Below are 18,329 nucleotides of genomic sequence, written 5' to 3'. Positions count from 1 at the left end.
TTGACATTAAAAAACTCACAAGTATAGTAATGGAAAATAGTATCATTTTTGCGCAGTTTTTCGTAACTAAAAGCCTTTCAAACGTAAAGTTTTTTTTGTTATATAATTAGATGTCATAAGAGACAAGTAAGTTCACATTCATCTCTCAGTTTTAGAATGAGCTCTTTTAAGGACCAAATGAATTTTGAATCTTCATGTTGCTCTCCTTTAGGAGAGTAATTCAAATTTTCCCGGAGAGCATCCCTGTTCCGGCCTTAACGTAGTGATTGGGAATTCCAGAAGGGTTTATTCTTCAGTAAAATGACGTTCTTTGATCATGCTGAATTAGACGTCAATAACTAAATAACCCCATAACCGCATTTATTGTTCAGAAATTAATAGAACTACTGAATAAAACTTGCAGGTAAATACGATACAGTGCTAAATAGAATATACCATCATCAAAACTCTACAGGATTTCTATCCAGGCAGACAACACCTGGTTTTACACTTTTAACTGACCTTCAGAAACTCTCGCCTCCTATAATCGCCACGGACATGTTACAATACTACTACTACTACTACTACTACTACTACTACTACTACTACTACTACTACTACTACTACTACTACTACTACTACTACTACTACTACTACTACTACTACTACTACTACTACTACTACTACTACTAATAATAATAATAATAACTTTATTTAAGTGTCAGGGTAAGTATTTAGCTTACAGAAGCTAATTGGGGACACTACTACGCTACAATAGATTAAGATTATAATGTAATAAACGTAATGATCTTTGACTGTGAAACACTACAGTAGTATCATTCTCAGCTATTTCGACTATTTCGCGTGCAGCAAAAACGCTCCATGTGAAAGTTCAAATTACACTCAGAAATTGTTCTCACCCTACCTAGACACAAAGCCTACTGGCGACAGAAATGCTTTTTAAAGCATCAATGATGTATCAGTAAGATTATTATGCTTGACAAAATCTTCACTACTTGTTCAACAATTCGCCATCAAACCAAATCTTCTTCTGCACCACAACACCAGTCGTAATTTCCTCCCCCTGGATTCCAACAAAATGTAGGTCGTAACTATGCTCTGTCAGGGGGTCCACAATTTTCCCTCCTTGCTCAGTTGGTGATCCAGGAACTCCGAGCAGCTCAGCATCCACGCCTTGCTTGAGAATCACAGCTGCCTCTGTAGGCTCACCCAATCCTTGAGGGCGTTTTGTCAGTTTAACAATCTATACAGCAAAGCAAACAATTGTTTCACTATTAGCGGATGGTAGTAGTAAACAACACTAGGCTCTTTTATATAATGAGTCAAATTATTCCCGCATTTTGATTGGTTTTCACCTAATATCTATACAGACACATAGATGAGGTCAATATAACAACAATTTCCTTCTGTGTTTTAAAATGGAGGAAGGTCTTCAGAATTTAGACAATATTTTACGTGGCTGGCAAAAAAGTCTTATGGAGGCTGTGAACAGGTACGAGAAGCAAGAAGAAGAATGAAAAGGCCGTTTTTTAGAAAATGACTCTGAATTATTCAAATACAATGTTTGTAATCCGTGTTAATCTTCTCCATTCTTAGCCATCCTTGTTCTTTTCTGGTTTATTATTATCTCTTTGGTGTTTATATATGCATTTAAGGTGATATTTTCGGGTTTCTTTAAATTTAAAAGCAATTTCTTACGTGGCCCAAATAATGCAAGCAGAATGCCACGACTGGGCTTCTTTAAACATTTTTCTATTCAAGTTCAGCTCGTAAAGAACGGCGCTTTGTTTTTCAACTGAAAGCAGACCATGTCGTCGACGTCTCGAAGCCGTCGCCGGTGTATATCGGTTTCCGTCTGTTGAAAAAGTCGCTATAGTTTCTCAGGTGCTCCCAAAGTTTTCTTGTGTTGGACATTACTATCGTTTATACCCTCATCGACCAAAGCTCTTAACCTATGAGCACGCCGAAGTTTTGCTCATTTTTGTTCGCACATCGGCCTACCTGCAAGTAATCCGGGTCCTTTGTTGGAGTGTGGAACAAGTAAGCATTGCCCACGTCACCGTACATGAAGTATGTGGCATTCTCAGGGTACAGATCATCAGCTTTATCAAAGTGATCATAGCGCGGTACATCAACAATCTTCATGTCAGCTGTCATGAACGGTGCGCCACTGTCAAGGCCAACGAAGAAGTCAAACTTCACGCTGAGTTGTTCCTCCCCTGAATCGTTAAACAGTAGGTCATGAAGCCTCTTTGGTTCATTCTGTAGATTTCGTAACACTATCGGTGTCGACTCGCTACCAGACTTCTCCACGGTGGTATTGAAAGTTGCCACATCGTCGTCCGACAGGAACCTGAACCTAGCAACAGCGAAGTACTCGCGCACAGTTTGTTTGAAGTTTCCCGCATAACATACAAAGATGTCTTTCTCTGCGTTCACCCTGTCTGTGCTTACGAAGCTGTGGACGTCAGGTGCGTCTGTGACCTGTTGAAGAAGGTTCATTTAAAAAAAAAGAAAAAACACAAAATAAATACTCCTATGGGGAAACTAAATGACTGACGTATTTTCTTCTTTTATTTGAAATATCTGATCACAAGTTTGACTAGAAATACCAAAATTACCAAGTAAATTATGATAAAGATTAATAAAATTTGAAAACAAAAAAACTCATTTTTCCTTCAAGCATAATTGAGATTTATGTCCGAACGTTTTTCAGAACGTTTTTCAGTTTTTTTCTTCCTTTTCTACTGATATGCTGCTGAAATTGTTGAAAACGATTTTTTACTACGTCTATGTGAGTATTTAACGATGAAAGTCTGCAGACTTCGACAGTTTTCATGTCATTATACCTGTCTCATAGTTTATTACTTACAGTTCCAATGGCATTCAGGATTGCATTTCTCATGATGCCGGCTAAATCGTCCATGAATTCCATGGAGGAGGACCACGGGTCCAAGCAAGTAGTTATTATGTACTTCACTCCATCTTTGTTCTTTGGGTTCAGCTGTCATGGGTGACAAAAACAAAACGAGGAAACTGATCAGGCGAAAGCTGGCTCTCGATCCGTGACTCGTCGAGAAGCTAGGCCCGTGTTTGAAAATTTTTGAGACTGAGAATACCTATAGTCGAGATCTCGTATTTCTAGATCGGATCAATAAGAACATCTGAGACACTTGATTTTGTAGACACCATTCTCCACCATTCAATTGTGTGATCTGGGGATATTATGGCCTCAAGGTAATTTATTTGCTGTTCCGTGGGAACTTTATTATTAATTTCTGATAGAAAACAGTCATCAAAAGGAACAGAGAGGACATACAATCGAACGTTTACTTTAGGGATTTACTAACGGCCACTTCCCCACAACGGCCACCTCTCCATAGCAGCCACATTTTCGTCCAACTTGAGAGATTTGCTCTTATTCTAGCCTTCCAACAATGTATGGCTACCTCAGTCTCCAAAATGGCTAATAAACTCTGTTCCCAGGGTAGCCGTTGTAGAGAGGTTCGACTGTATTTGATTTTCCTTACCCCAAGCCTTTTCTTGAAGTGCTCCAATGCAGAGCTGTACTGGTGATCTTTCATCGTAGAGGACGTCACAATCATAGGCATTCGCTGTTCAGATTCGTCGGCAGAGTCGTGACAGAGATCGTTGAAAATTGCAGTATTAACGGCATTGCATACATTAACATCTTCATTCCCACTGATATTGACCGAGAAGCATGGGATCAAAGTGTCTGGACCAATCTTCCGTAAAACGGCCATTGCATGCTCGTCCTTGAGACAAGAACAAAAACTCGGGTTTTAGTTTCTTTCGAATCAAAATTGCTGTTTAAAAAAAGATAAAGTTTGTAGTTTGTATCTACTAGCCTTAATGGCTTATCAGTCCGATGCTTAACTCCGGTCTCGATAAAATTAATCTACCAGGAAAATTTATACCTCATTAGCTTGCATGGACGCTAGTCCATCCCTGTACGTCCTCCCTCGCCCTACCTCCGAATTTTTTTGTTAGGTTGCAACAAATGCACTTGCATAACGGTTTCTACCCCTGGGTGGTATGAGTCAAAAGTGAGAAGATTAAAATAAGGCTAATATACAATAATTTGTTTATAGTCTTTCTATTTTCTACGATCGTTGATGACGTATAAATATAGAACCGCTGGGAATGAATGCATCGCGCTCGTTCCCTCGTGCTCGCTCCGTTGGCTTGCCTTTGACCAAGGAGAACCAATTTTGGACAGACTACCAATAATCTAATAATACAGTGTAAGCACCTTTGAGAGTTCCTCGTTGGTTTTTCCCAGTATGTTCTCTTTTATGAAGGTTTTGTAGTCAACATCCTCCCCAGGTACCTTTCGTTGTGGTAGCGGCTTGGTGGTTTCAAGAACAAAATTGTCAAAGTCCTCTGCCATGCACACCCAATAGCAGTACAGGATCTTCGAGGTGAACATGCACTCCGATAAAATACGGCCGTACCCGTTCTTGTGGAGACCAATCACCTGACGGAAACAGAAAAGAAACAGAAACATCGGTTAAAGAAAGGACTTGATCTCAATCGTACAAGATGCACCTTTCCCACCAAGGGTTTAAATTAACAGTTAGATCAAGGAGTCTTAAGTTAAAAGTTGCGTCAAAGCACATGGACAAGCTGCCGAATTGCAAATTACAACTTTGTTTCTCAATCGTGGTTTTGGCACCCGCTTCTTTCGCTGGGACCTATAAAAGCGCTACGTCCCAGTTGGATGAGTAGACTCTTAAATAACACTCATGACACCTGGACGGCGATCCCTAATTACTACTTCGATAAACATGGCGGGCTCCTTTTTCTTCTAAACTGTAATTACAGTGTCGAGAAATTAGACAGAAAAATCCCTCTCTTTTATCGAGAACTCCTTGATCACTTTCAAGAACTGCGTAGCAATTACGAAGATCCCTTGAAACGCGAATTCATTTTGTGGAACAACAGAGATATAACTATAGAAAACAAATCGGTATTTTGGAAGCGTGGCGGGATAGTAATGTTCTTTTTGTGCAAGACTTGCTGAACAATCAAGGTAATTATCTTTCACCACAAGAATTCAGCGATAAATATAACATCAAAGTTAACTTTCTGCAATACTACCAAATCACCTCAGCTATTCCCGCTTATTTCAAAAGTTACGCATCAATTCATATGGACCTTAGAGATCTGAATTCAATTTGCGAAAACTTCGATTTCCAACTATCTAAAGATATCACTCTCAATTTAAAGAAAACTTTCTGCAAGCAGTTTTATAAACTTTTGTAGAGGAAATCAACAGAACCTACTGCTATTAAATCATGGCGGAAAATTGTCCTGAAGTTGCTGACAATTGGGTGAACTGTATCCGAAACAATTATAAAATCACTCGGGATAATAAGTTAAGACAATTTTATTTCAAGTTGTTGCACGGAATACTAGTCACTAATAAAGAACTTAATCGATTTGGAATAACTGACTGTGCCAAATGTGTTCTGTGCGGTGAAAATGACTCTATTGAACATGCATTCTTTGATTGTCAATCTCTCTTGAAATTATGTGACGAGTCTCTTCACTGGTTCAATAGTTTACACCAAATCAATGTCAACGTAACCCCGCTACAATGCTTTCTCAATTTACCAACACCAAACACCAATCTTTCTGATAACCAAACAAAGGATTTGCGTCTTCTCCTGTTATATGCAAAGCAATACCATTATGCTTGCAAAACAATGCAAAAGAAGCAAGATACTTCTGAATTCATATCTAAATTTATTATCCAGCTTGAAATAGACAAATGACTTGACGTGACTATGTTGCCCTTTCCCCCAACTATACACATATTTGCAAAGCTAGAGAGACACATTGTTTGTAATATTTACTACCGTATACATTATCGACTATTTTTCATTAGAATATTATCAGTTGTAACAACCCTCTTTTTTGCACTACTTTTGTAATTTGTTGCAATATTGTAATATGTTTTTTTTTTATCAATAAAATAAAATAAAATTAAAAAAAAAAATCGATGGAATTCCACCATGATTAGAAGTTGGAATAAGTACTGAATGAACAGTTAAACGAGTCGAGAGTACAAGAAGGTTGACTTAATCAGCTGACATCAACATCACCTTACTTGAGAGAGAATTCAGTACGAGTGTCGATAAAAATGCATGAGAGTTTGTGGTCAAACGAGATCAAGAGTTTGAGTTCTTGTCGGTAACCCTTAATGTGGGCTTACTCACTTTGTTAGCCAGCAATACTCCGCATGCGGCGGCGCCTGGCTTTGATCCCTCTATGCCAACATCACCAAGGGTGAAATCTCCGTGATAGTACACCACGTCACTTGCCACAGAAAGAAAATTGTTTAGATTCTTGTTACGGTAGCAAATTGCTCCAGCTGGATATGGGCAGAAGCCGGATTTGTGTGGATCCACAGTGATTGTGTCGCACTGGTTAAGAACCATCAGTTGTTTCTTCACGTGATTGTTCAGGAAGAGTTCAGGGACGAAGCCTTCTTCTTGAGGAGTCGGCATGGTATCACCCACTGATGGGTCACGTAACATGCAAGAGAAATATGCTCCCCACGCAGCGTCTGCGTGAATGGTGAAATTGAGCCCCTGAGGTAAAAACGAGCAAAACAACGGAATGAGAGTAAAAACATGAAAACAGCAGCAGCCACACAACAGCAAAAAGAACAACAACAGCAGGAACTGGCATTGGGCAAATGTGAACATAAAACAGCGAGAACGATTGAAAACAAGGTTGAGAAATTTCACGTTTAAACGTGCCAGTGTTAACAAATAGTGTACTCGTACCATTACCATCACTATGTCTACGACTACTACATCTACAGAAGTCATACTTTAATATACCTTCTCCTTCGTGCTAAGTTCTTTCCTTATTTCGAAGATGTCTTTCAAAGGATCAACGGCACTTTCTTCCGTTGTCCCCATGATGCTTATCACGCTGATCACGGGAATTTCATTGTTCATCTTCTCTAGCAGAATCTTCTTCAGCCCTGAATGCATCACAAAGAACATACCATTCACTTTCATGGATTCCGGAGCTAGTCTGTACCAATGCAAACCACTTATTGAGATTATCGAAAAAAAAAAAATCATCCATCCACCGTCAGCGTATAAGAAACAATTTTCTGGTGGACATAATTGCTGTCTAGTCGTCCTGACAAAAGTTGTGCTGTTTAGAAGTTTCAGTGAAAATAAATTGATTTAACATTAAGATATTTTTTAGTCACTTAAAGTAAGGGTTTCTTACGATAGTCACCACGAGGGAGAAGAAAGTTTAGTTCATCAAGAATTGTTTCCTTTGTTATCTAATTAAGGGAGTGATTCCAAGAAAAAAAACTCAATGCTTAAGAGGCTGTCTCTGTAAGGACCGACCACTGATTTTACTTCGAAAATTCGATTTTTCTCATAAGCTGGGATTTCGAAGCCCTTACCTAGTCAATTACTAAAATGAGTTTTATTTCATTAAAAATTCCAATTGAACTTTTCTAGGATTGATTGAAGTTCGGTCCGCTCGACACAAGTTTCATGCCCGCCGAAACTGGAAAAATAGCACATATTGCCGGCGCTCTAAAAAAAATAATATTCGCTCAAAAGTCCCAATTCTTTTTTTCAACTATAGATATATCATAGCAGTTTGTTTAGCCATGTTGCAATTATAATTCAATGTTGTTCCTTCAACGGTTAAAAGAAGATTTTCTACCCGTTAAATAGTGTTTTGAACCAAACGCGAAAATAGCTCTACTTTGAAGGCACGTTTCAAAAATGTGGCACCTGTTTGAAACTGCCGAATTACATGAATAGAAAGTATAAATGTCCCTTAATTTAAAACAATAATAAAATTTGTCTGCTCACTGGGTTTTCAAAACTAACGACCGCTTAACGTTCAGGAAATTTTGAAAACATTCCGGTGAGTAACTAACACATTCGCCTTCGTAAAGTGCTCCAATAAATTCCCGTAAATCTCTTACCTGGCTTCAAGATTAAAGTTTTGGTCCTTTGTAGCGATCCTTGAAACCTAGGTAGCATTAAAACTGTCAGCTTTTCCTTCCAACTGTAGGTTTACATATAAAGTAGATTTATACATTCCTCATCTGTGACGAGCGTGACCGTCACATACCTCGATGTTCTTTGTATTACTGACCATTGCTTTCCTCGAAGCCGGTTTAATCATGTAGACTCCTCTTGAAAGGTTTGTAGAAGCACTCTTTTGGACAACTCCGGCACACATACATGTATGAACTGTAAACGGTGATTCGGGAAGCCAAGGAAGGATTGATAAATGCCACTGCCATTTTGTGTTCGCAACAAGTGATTTAGTTCCCAATCTTCCCGTGAGTATAACGGGAAGATTGGGAACTAACGGGTAGAAGATCTTCTTTTAACCGTTGAAGGAACAACATTGAATTATAATTGCAACATGGCTAAACAAACTGCTATGATATATCTATAGTTGAAAAAAAGAATTGGGACTTTTGAGCGAATATTATTTTTTTTAGAGCGCCGGCAATATGTGCTATTTTTCCAGTTTCGGCGGGCATGAAACTTGTGTCGAGCGGATCGAACTTTAATCAATCCTAGAAAACTTCAATTGGAATTTTTAATGAAACAAAACTCATTTTAGTAATTGACTAGGTAAGGGCTTTGAAATCCCAACTTATGAGAATAATCGAATTTTCGAAGTAAAATCAGTGGTCGGTTCTTACAGAGACAGCCTCTTAAAGGTTAACCGGTTTCACTGCATGTACCACTGCAGCACCACAGGTTTCTATATAGTTTTTTCTGTCCTGTATTTTTGTGCAACAGCATATTGGTTAAGTATACCAGAGAAAAATATGGCTGAGGGGTACTTAGATTGAAGAAACATGAATGCTTTTCTTTGTAGTCACCATGTTGATAAAATCCCACTTCACTTACTCTTAGAGTCCATGCGCGCTTTTACGTCAACGGGAACAGTGACGAGACTTCCTTTCCCCAAACCTACGATGTTGACTGCCTTCACCAAAGAGACATGGTGTGTACTGGCAGCTAGAACACACGGCGATTTGGTCAGCTGGTGGCGGCGGCAGAACTCTTGAACACCAATGGACTCGTAGATGTAATTGTCCATAATGTTTCGAAACTCTCCCGGTGTAAGACCAGCCTGGTCTGCCACTTCGAATGGCATCTTGATGATACTGTCAGCATCAAGGTTGAGGAGTTCCCATTGTGTTGCGTCCACCAATTTAATGGTAGTTCCTCTTTGAGGTAGGTGTACCTACGGTTGACGAAATGTTGGATAAGAACTACTGTAAAAAATATAATAATACTGCAAAAAAAAAGGAAGAAAAATTTGACTACCATTCCTATTTGACTAACAATAGACGGATCGAAACCCACCAATGACTGATGACAAACTTTACACGAGTCTTTCAGCCAATACCATCATGGCTATACTGACCAATCACGTTCAACGAACCATACTTATAACATCATCGACTGACGAACACTATTCACTTGACTCTGAAGATGACCTCCGCTCAGGTTGTCGAAACGTCAGTCACCAACAACAGTTCTTTTCAGAACTACACTCACCCGGACGATCACACTATACGAACTACTGATACTCCTGGGTTCAAACCATTCACTATACAACTAGCTTTATTTGCATGATCATAAAGACATACAGTGTTGGTAAAGATTTGTAAACTGACACTAAAAAAGTAATGATTTCCGTGAACATATAACAAGGTAATGAAATAGCAATCAAGTTGCATCAGTTTGATTCTAATAAAAGAAGAATATTGCGTAGATCAAAGCAAGATAACATGGATTTTACTAATTGAATATTATCATTATGATCTGCAGAGGTCACAAGTTCGCCTATGGCTTTTAATGGGCATTTAAATGAAGAAATAAATGAACAAATTTGTTTTCACTTCTATCTACCTGGTATCCACTTGCTTTTGATAATTGATCATCTTTGAGCAAAGCTTCTTGAAGTCCCAATGGGTAGTATTTGAGATTCCTTGCCACCCATATTGCTTCAATGTTTGCAACTGTTCCACCTGTCACTAAATGTCCCATGCTGTCTTCTCTCTTCAAGCCTATCATTTCACACAAGTCTCCACCTGCCTCGATTTCGTACGTGGTCGTTACTGGCGATCCCTCAGCTGCACAGTTGTTCTGGTTCCATAGTATCGAAGCTATGTAGCCAAGATTCGCTGGAACTGCAGTGTCCCAGTTGACATGGCCCTAGAAAATATCAATAGAATAAAATGATATTTTTAGATGCCCGATTTCAAAACTGATATGTACATCGGGGGGAAGGGGAGTTACTCTAACAAAGTTTTATAAGGGGAGACACCGCCCCGAGGTCCACCCCCTTACCCTTTTGTATACCATTTAGGCGAAAAAGGTGCCCCTTTCGTAGAACTTTAATTGAAAAAAGGTGCCCCTTTCTTAGACCTTTAACTGAAAAAAGGTACCCTTTTCCAATGCTTTCATAACCGGCATGTATTATGAATATATCGCCAAAAAAGGTAATCTTCTTGTCATTTTCACGTAGTGCTTTTATAATTCAAATGTTACATCCATAAGGTCCGCCCGTTCGAAATGTTTTAATTAAAGATCCCTTTAAACTACTAAACGACAGATTTCCTAACCTTTCATTTACCTGAACTTGTGATATCCCTTCCCTTTTATACACCTCAAGCCTGAAAAAGGTACCACTTTTTGGCCGAGTCTTCCTGTATAGACCATTATAGGGAGAACACCCCTCCACTGGGGTATACATGCAGATAGAACTAAAGTAAGGTAAAATCTATCTGCAAGCCTTCGTAGTCCATTGCTAGTAAACAATCTTACAAACGTTTTGTCAGATTGACCTTACAGTGTAGGCGGTACAAGACGTCTTTTGCCTCAAAGAACACAACAGAATGACCTCTCAGCCACGGTTCGTAAGCGGACCTCTCCATCCGGAGAATGGCAGAATTTGGTAACAGAAAATCAATAAGTAATACCTACTACATCACACTAAGTTATCACGAGAGAGAGGATTAATGCTATAATGATGCTTAATATGAAAACAGTTAGCTATAACTATATAGCTTGACATGATGTCCAAATGTTAAATTATTGCCTGTCAGGTCAGAATAATCAATAATCCTGCAGATGCCCATATCTGCCATTTTCACTATTTATAAAAAACAATTAGATTATGACTTCAAAATTTCTATCGCGTGATAGTTGACGAGGGCGTAGTTCGAGTCAGCTATTTATATTATGCATAGAAATCGATAGCAAATAACCTAATTGCTTTAGTATAAATCTACCAGTCGTTCAGTACTTAATCTGAATCCTCTTCGCAGACACTTCGAAAACGCAAAGAAGTGGCCGCCACAGACTGCGTTAACAAGCGCACACTGCTACGCTACTCCCCATCTACAACAGAGTAGATAGTGAGTAGCGTAGCCAATGAGCAAACGACATTCGTGATAGAACAGTAGTAGATTTATACTAATTGTGATTAGCCTTTAAGCTGACCCCTCCTAGATTCACTTATGTTTTGGAAGTCAAAGCACATCCGGCGTCCTACATATCTAAATAACAAGAATCTTCTAGGTCTTTGGTAACCAACCTTGTATCGCGTGCTAAAGAAAGGGACAGACTTTTGCAGTTCTTCTTGCATCTTATCCAGTTCTGTTTTCATCTTCGAAAGCGATATTTGGAAAGACTTTGCATCCCGTAACTCATCCGTTACATAGGGAGGGTCACATGGGTAATAACTGCAAAGTAAATATTAATTGTTAGCTTTTCTTGGTTATCATGATCTTCATCATATCATTTATTATCGAGTCGCTTTTTTATGGTTGAGCCGATCGGAAAGACATAGAGAAAATACAAACTGAACAGTTGCTTGCTCTACGAACAATGAACAGGCCCAGGCTTTCATGGTTTTGAAAGAAACTTCAAATTCAATGACGGTTTACCGACCGATGTAGCATCGCATAAAATGTCTATTTTTTTAATCAGGTGCATGATTCAGATGATAATTGATAGTTTAAAAACAATTCTAATTCACTAGAATCCGCTCAATCAATTACCCCTTCCGGAAGTTAAAATGCGAGTTAATGGCTTCTGTCATTAGATCTGTAAACACATCAGCATTCTCAGCTTTAGGACCCAAAAACCAGGTCCCCACAGCGGCCCAGGGCTTTGCTACGTCATCTTGAAGCGCACGCTTGGAAAAAATGTGGCGTCTATGGTCGTACATGCGCGCTTTTCCTTTGCGAGGCTGCTTTTTCCCTGTTCGGTTGCTTTTCTTGCGAGGAGTAAACATCTTGGCTCCCGGAGTAACGATCTAGAACACAAATCGGGAAAACACCATGTAAGAAGGAACGCGATGACAGGCGTTCTCCTTGTTTCACTATAGATTAATTAAATACGCGTGAAAACACAGCAATCGTCAACAAGCTATGATTGAGCAATCACAACACGACACTATCTCCAATTAGAGAACTTAAGCAAACGAAGATACGGCAACGAGAACGTCACCGAACTAAAGCCGTGTAATTTAATAAGTAGAACAATGGCTGTGCACATGCGTTGTAAGTCTTTGTACATTTCTTTGCCGTTCTCTCCACAACAACAGCGTGAAATGCCTAAGTTCTGCGCAATTTGGAGATGGCGAACGACGGCCGCTAATTTGTCGCATATTTATTTGGAATTGAACGCTGACATTACATATTTAGCTTGAGCAAGTTCTGAGACCAACAGACGCTCTGAACAGATCTGGACAGTTGCTTAATTTCTCTTTTGATCGTGAGACACAGCAAACTTTGAGGACAATCATTGGGTAAATATTTTCTTTCTATGAAATTGTAATTTAGTAAAATCCTTACTTATCATCATTGCCGTGTTTTTGTTATCGATTGCGACCGCAAATATGTATAAAGGGATATTACAGAGCACGGTTTGAAACCGTTGGTTAAATCACAACCCTTCTAGTAACACAGAACCGGTACGATCTGTTGACCTGATGAGGGGACATTTTGATAATCAATTTTTCTTTCTTTATTTTCTCGCGGAGTTTTTTTTTTAATGAAACATAAAACATTTTCTCCGTGTTTCTATCGAATTGTAGAAACACAATCTTGAAAAGTTTGGAGAACTCGAGAAAGCTGTGGTTCCTGTTAATCTCCCAAACGTCCACTCGCGCGTCTAAAAAATTGATAGAAATACGGCTGGAAAATGTTTTTTATATCTTGAATAAATTGTGTAAAACGTGTATTACACAATTTTAAGCCTGGCTTAATTAAAAGGCTATTTTATCTATATTTTTTTGTTTAATTTTTACGTTTGTTGCGTATCTATCAGGAGACACTTCACTTATTATTCGATAATGAAATTTTCCAACAATTGTTTGATAAGGAAAGAATGTTTTACAGCCTATATGCCGTAACCATAGAGAACCTGAATTTTTGACGTTTTAATAAAAAGCGTCATGCACAGTCATGGAGAACTTATTGCGTGGTCTGAAAGGGCCCTCCTTTAAAAAAGGACGAAGAGTATAGGCTTACCTAACACAATACAGTTAGAAGTTTTACATTATCCTCCTAAACATCAAGCATTACGCTTGATAGCATCGCCCCCAAAACAGACTAATGTGCACCTAATTATGCTCGTCACTTTGCTTATTACACTCGGTATGCCGAAAACAGGCTCGAAGTTCTGCAATTCTTTTTGCAAGGTGTTTTAAGAAACATCCCCTTATAATGTTATTGTCTTTCCACGAAACAAAATAACGTATTTTCATAGCATATTATTTATACAAAAGTGTAAACAACTGATAAAATAATCTAACTGAGCAAACACTTCCGCATAGAAATGCACTATAAATCAGTTCCACTGTAAATATTATCCCCAAGATAAAAGTTGGAATATTATATAAAATACTTGTGACGAGTCAAATGTAACCAGTAGTGACGGAAATTGTGCAAACTTAAAATTGATTTGAAATGTAACAAAGTTAACTACATAAATGGACGCTTGGAGCTGAAATTGATATAAAACATCAAAGATATAATATTATTGTTTGATCGCAAAATGACATTGTTATGCTGTCAAAATGGTTCTATTATGTTGGTACCATGATGCTCCACCTTCACTGTTGTGCTCGAAATTATGTCGACATGATGTGTCAACCTCTTTTTTACTGTAGCAGGTGAAGGAAACACTACACTAACATTGTCGCAGCGAATTGAAACGTGTGAGGTTCTCCGAAACTTTTGTTATTCTCTTTTAAAGTTAAGAGGGAGATATTCAGTCTCGTCAATTACCATTATTTTTTCTAAGGAAAGGACGCTAGAACTCTGGTGGATCACTTGCCACTATCCTCATTTATAATTTGCAACCGGGTTGTAAATGAGAAAGCAGTCTGATAGAAAATAAGGTCTTTTAAAATGTTTAGGATAAGCAAAACAAAATAAATTCTTTCCGGTTGATGCGTGACGCTTAAATGTCTAATAAAAATAAAAATTGAATGCTTTCTCTTTTTTCATTCCAGGTAAACGGCGCGCGCGAGTTTAGTTTCCGCGCGCTTAGCATCCGTACCTATGAACAGTCGCGCGAACCAATTAATAGTTTTCACACTAAATAGAGGCTAAGCCTAGTGATTTTTCACAAGGTGACGCTTTGAAATTTCTCTACCTTAACAGTTTTGAGTTTGTATTTTGTTTTGGTTTTTTTATATGGTTTAATTAGCTTGTGAGCAGACGAAGCCGTGAGAGACGAAACAGCGTATGCTTGCGCTCTAAACTGGTTAGCACTGAGATTAGCACTGCAATATTCGTTTTGTGTGTAGTGTTGACGGTTTCCGCTTCCTATTTATCTCATTATCTCAGGTCTCAGCTTAGGATGGTTTAAAACACCTTTTTGTTTAGTGTAGGTGTGTCGGCGATCGATCGCCCAGCTGTTGGTTTTCAAAAACCGTATTTTAAAATCCGAAAAACGAGTGCGTATATTATAAACAACTGTGTAAGCAGAGTATACAAAAAAATGCAATGCGCAAGATATCAGTAGCCATGTAGTTGATTTTCAAAAACGAGCTGTCTTAAGTGGTTATATAGCTAATACTATTGAAATGAGAATTGACATTTTTTATAATAAGCGGAAAATCTACGATAACAAGTTGAGAAACTCGAGCTTAAACGGCGAAGCGGCAACAAATAAAACGTGCAGCTGAATTCGTTCTCTTGTCGTGATAGAAATCAAAATATGAAATAAGACAATCGCATAATACTGTGCAGAATTTGTACCTTTTCCTTGTATCTTTTAAAGGCTGCAAGTGCGATGACAAAGCTCTTTCGTTAAGTGCTTGCGAAGAATGGCGTCAGATGTTTTGATATCAACTTTTTAACCCCAGTAAAATTTATGCGCAGTTTTTTCAATAATGGCATCTATGAGTAAAAAGCATTCCCACACGTTCGTCCCGTTGCAATGACTACCAAATCCTGCAAACCATGGGCTGCATGCTTTGCCTATATTTCCTAATCACCGTTAGGTCTTGGGACATTCTGTTACATCTTGAAGATAGATGAAATGTTATCCTATGCCCTCGTCTCTCTTTCACTTCTTTTTCATATTTCACTTGAAAGAAGGAATGACAAACACGGTCGAGACGCCATTTTACTAATTAGACATAGGCAAATCTGCTAGTCAAAAATGGGTGTAAGATTGACAACAGATGCATTGCCACCAGTAGATATTTGCATGCTTTAAGGAACTTGAGCTGCGCCACAAAAAAAAATCACTTAACTAGCTGAGATATTTATGATTCGTTACAAAATATTCATTGGTCGACAAGTTCAGCTTCACTAGCGTGTTCCAGGCTCTCGATCAGTGGGGAAGATCGAAAAAGAGGGCGGGCGGGCGACAAGCGGGATCAGCGACGAGCAGGTTGACCTCTCCTTTATCTATAGCAGACGCCGCTTGTCACCCGTCTGCCTTTTCGATCGTCCCCACTGACCGAGAGCCTGAAACAGGCTAAGCTTCACTTGCTTTCCATAAAGCTCAGTGTCTGGTTCTTTCGAACTTTAGACAATGCTCTGTGGTTCAAAAGCGAAAATTGAGCAACTTGATACGCACGGTGGGTTGGGCCCCTTGCGGAACACCCATGTGAAATGGTCAGGGATGGTCGTCGTTTCGCTTTCTGGTCTCATCAAGAGTGTGCATGAATAGTTCACAGTCACGTGTTGTGCATGCATGTGACGATGACCAATCCGCAAACATTTGGATTTGAGTTGGTTGCTGGTTGCTCTATTTTTCGCTGTTATACCCTGCTGACGATGCCCAACCAGGGCAAAACAGCTGTCCACGGTTGCATCTTGCCATTTCAGTTTGGACTCTATAATAAGTTAAGTTTTTTTTTTTACGTAGTATCAGCCTTGTTTCATATTCATTGCCATTCTATCTAGGTGTCAGATAAAGCTTGTGCCGTTCCCAAGTAGATCATCGGTTCGAAGGGCCGGTGACTGTTCAGGTGGGAAAAATATCAGCTTCTCTCAGATGTTTGCAAAGTATCCCAAAGTTGCTTAATTAACGCTTTCAATATTGACTCGCTTTTGTCACACCTTTGTGATACGGTATTTTTAGAAAAATAGATTATTTTTGTAGGCCGCCCCAGGTCTGTGAAGAAAAGACATCGACACCTGAAAGACGTGCATAATTGCACTTCTTCGAGCAAACAAACCATTGTAAAATTAAGAATTTTCTAGATCTTTATCTTTACTATTTATAACGACATGATCTTCAAACCTTCATTTCATTGCCTGGCTTACATCAAAATGCAATAATACTGTGACAAGAAAAGGACTATTTCAAGGATGCGAATTTGGGCGCTCGCCCTCTCCCTTGTATGAGTACACTCTTTTATAAACATATTGCTTATTAGCATCGAACACACGCCTCTTGCTATTTTGTTGTTTCAATTTTCGCCAGTTTTGCCATTGACATACAGGAAAATATTTTATACGGTTTAGTTTAAATCATATTATTGTATTTACAAATCTTCAACACCAAATGATATTCCTTTCAAAATCTCAGCTTCGGGTTTGTTACTGAAATGCTCCTAAAATGTCAGCGTCGATATTCTTATAAAATATATTCCTATATAAAATATATTCTTATATATGTATAAGGGAAGAAGATACGAAAGAAATAGGTAGGCAAAAGCCACACCACGATTCGGACGTGATCGAAAACTCGATAGCCTTACGTCTCAGACCTCTAAAATTATCTTACAGGTATCTATTTCGTGGCCTCAGCTAACCTGGAATGGCTTACTTTGTGTAAACGCTTGGGAGGGAAGGCTTTCAAATTGTTCGATTTTACATGCAATTAGAAAATTAACATGTAAATAACAGGGCAGAATACAGACCAAATAGTCAAAATCTATACTCTATTTCAGACCGGCAACAGCTCAAATTCATACCCTTTGGCACCAGACATACCTATATAAAATGTATGAGGGAGTACCCCCTTAAAATTCTTCATTTGCTGACTGTAAATCTAATTGAAGTTTGATTTGACTGAGTAACGCTAAAATTAAGTTTATGGCTCTCCTACTTACTTGCGACCTATGCACAGCACAGCCTTGACGACAGTCTGCAGCCGACTGACTACTGTAAGTAGCAGTTTCTTTAAAACAACATTGAGACAAGGGTTTAAATAAATAGGTTAGGGTTATTAGCATATTTTACTGACACCACTCGCAGGCATTGTTCATAATCCATCTTGGCTAAGGGCAAGGTCTCACGCTGCCAAATACTCACAAAAAAGCCTGATTGACTGCATCTTTGCCTGCTGAGAATTGGACCACTTAATATTTTTCTCACGCCAATAAGATTTACACTGTTGACTTTAAAGGAACACAACGAATGCTGTTGAGAATACTAAACCAGTTTTAAATAAACACGGGTCGGCAAATTTGTTTTGAACGCAGAGCTCGCCCTATCACTTTGCGAGAGCACCTATATCGTGCGATTTTTCTTCCTTTTTTTGGTAAATATATGCATCTTAGTCGTTTTAATTACACAATGAGAAGATAGGTGCCATTGACTGATTACGCCCTTGCTTCATCTTTTCGGCATCAAGCCAGGCTATACAAAAAGGCTTTTTGTATGCAACTTAAAATGAAAAAGCAAGCAAGCAAGGCAATTACAAAACAGTTCGGATTGTTTTATTTGATTTGACTTCCTGATTGGATGAAAAAGTGGCGTCAGTTTTCCCAGCCAATCGTTTTGAATGCATAACTAATAGCTTTTC

General features: G+C 38.7%; 1 protein-coding gene across 2 annotated transcripts; it reads right to left on the bottom strand.

Annotated features, from left to right (window-relative positions):
* Positions 1–343: 343 nt before the first annotated feature.
* LOC110044149 (uncharacterized) lies at positions 344–17,762 on the bottom strand. Of its 2 annotated transcripts, none has more exons than XM_020749674.2 (12): positions 17,635–17,762; positions 12,110–12,366; positions 11,644–11,791; positions 9,954–10,259; positions 8,943–9,282; positions 6,873–7,018; positions 6,243–6,617; positions 4,274–4,498; positions 3,531–3,776; positions 2,873–3,004; positions 2,002–2,484; positions 344–1,243 (listed from the first exon to the last, which is right to left on the bottom strand). In XM_020749674.2, the coding sequence occupies exons 1-12, from the start codon at positions 17,755–17,757 to the stop codon at positions 992–994; spliced, it is 3,033 nt and encodes a 1,010-aa protein (XP_020605333.2). In that variant the 5' UTR covers positions 17,758–17,762; the 3' UTR covers positions 344–991. The 2 variants fall into 2 exon arrangements, with proteins under 2 accessions (XP_020605333.2, XP_020605334.2); XM_020749675.2 differs by lacking the exon at positions 17,635–17,762 and adding an exon at positions 15,323–15,435.
* Positions 17,763–18,329: the final 567 nt, after the last annotated feature.

This window comes from Orbicella faveolata, unplaced genomic scaffold (genome assembly GCF_042242905.1).
Source record: "Orbicella faveolata isolate gen_17 unplaced genomic scaffold, um_ofav_v1 contig_35, whole genome shotgun sequence".
NCBI lineage: Eukaryota > Metazoa > Cnidaria > Anthozoa > Scleractinia > Merulinidae > Orbicella > Orbicella faveolata.
The sequence above is the reverse complement of the archived record's forward strand: the minus strand, read 5'-3'. Positions and strand labels throughout refer to the sequence as shown.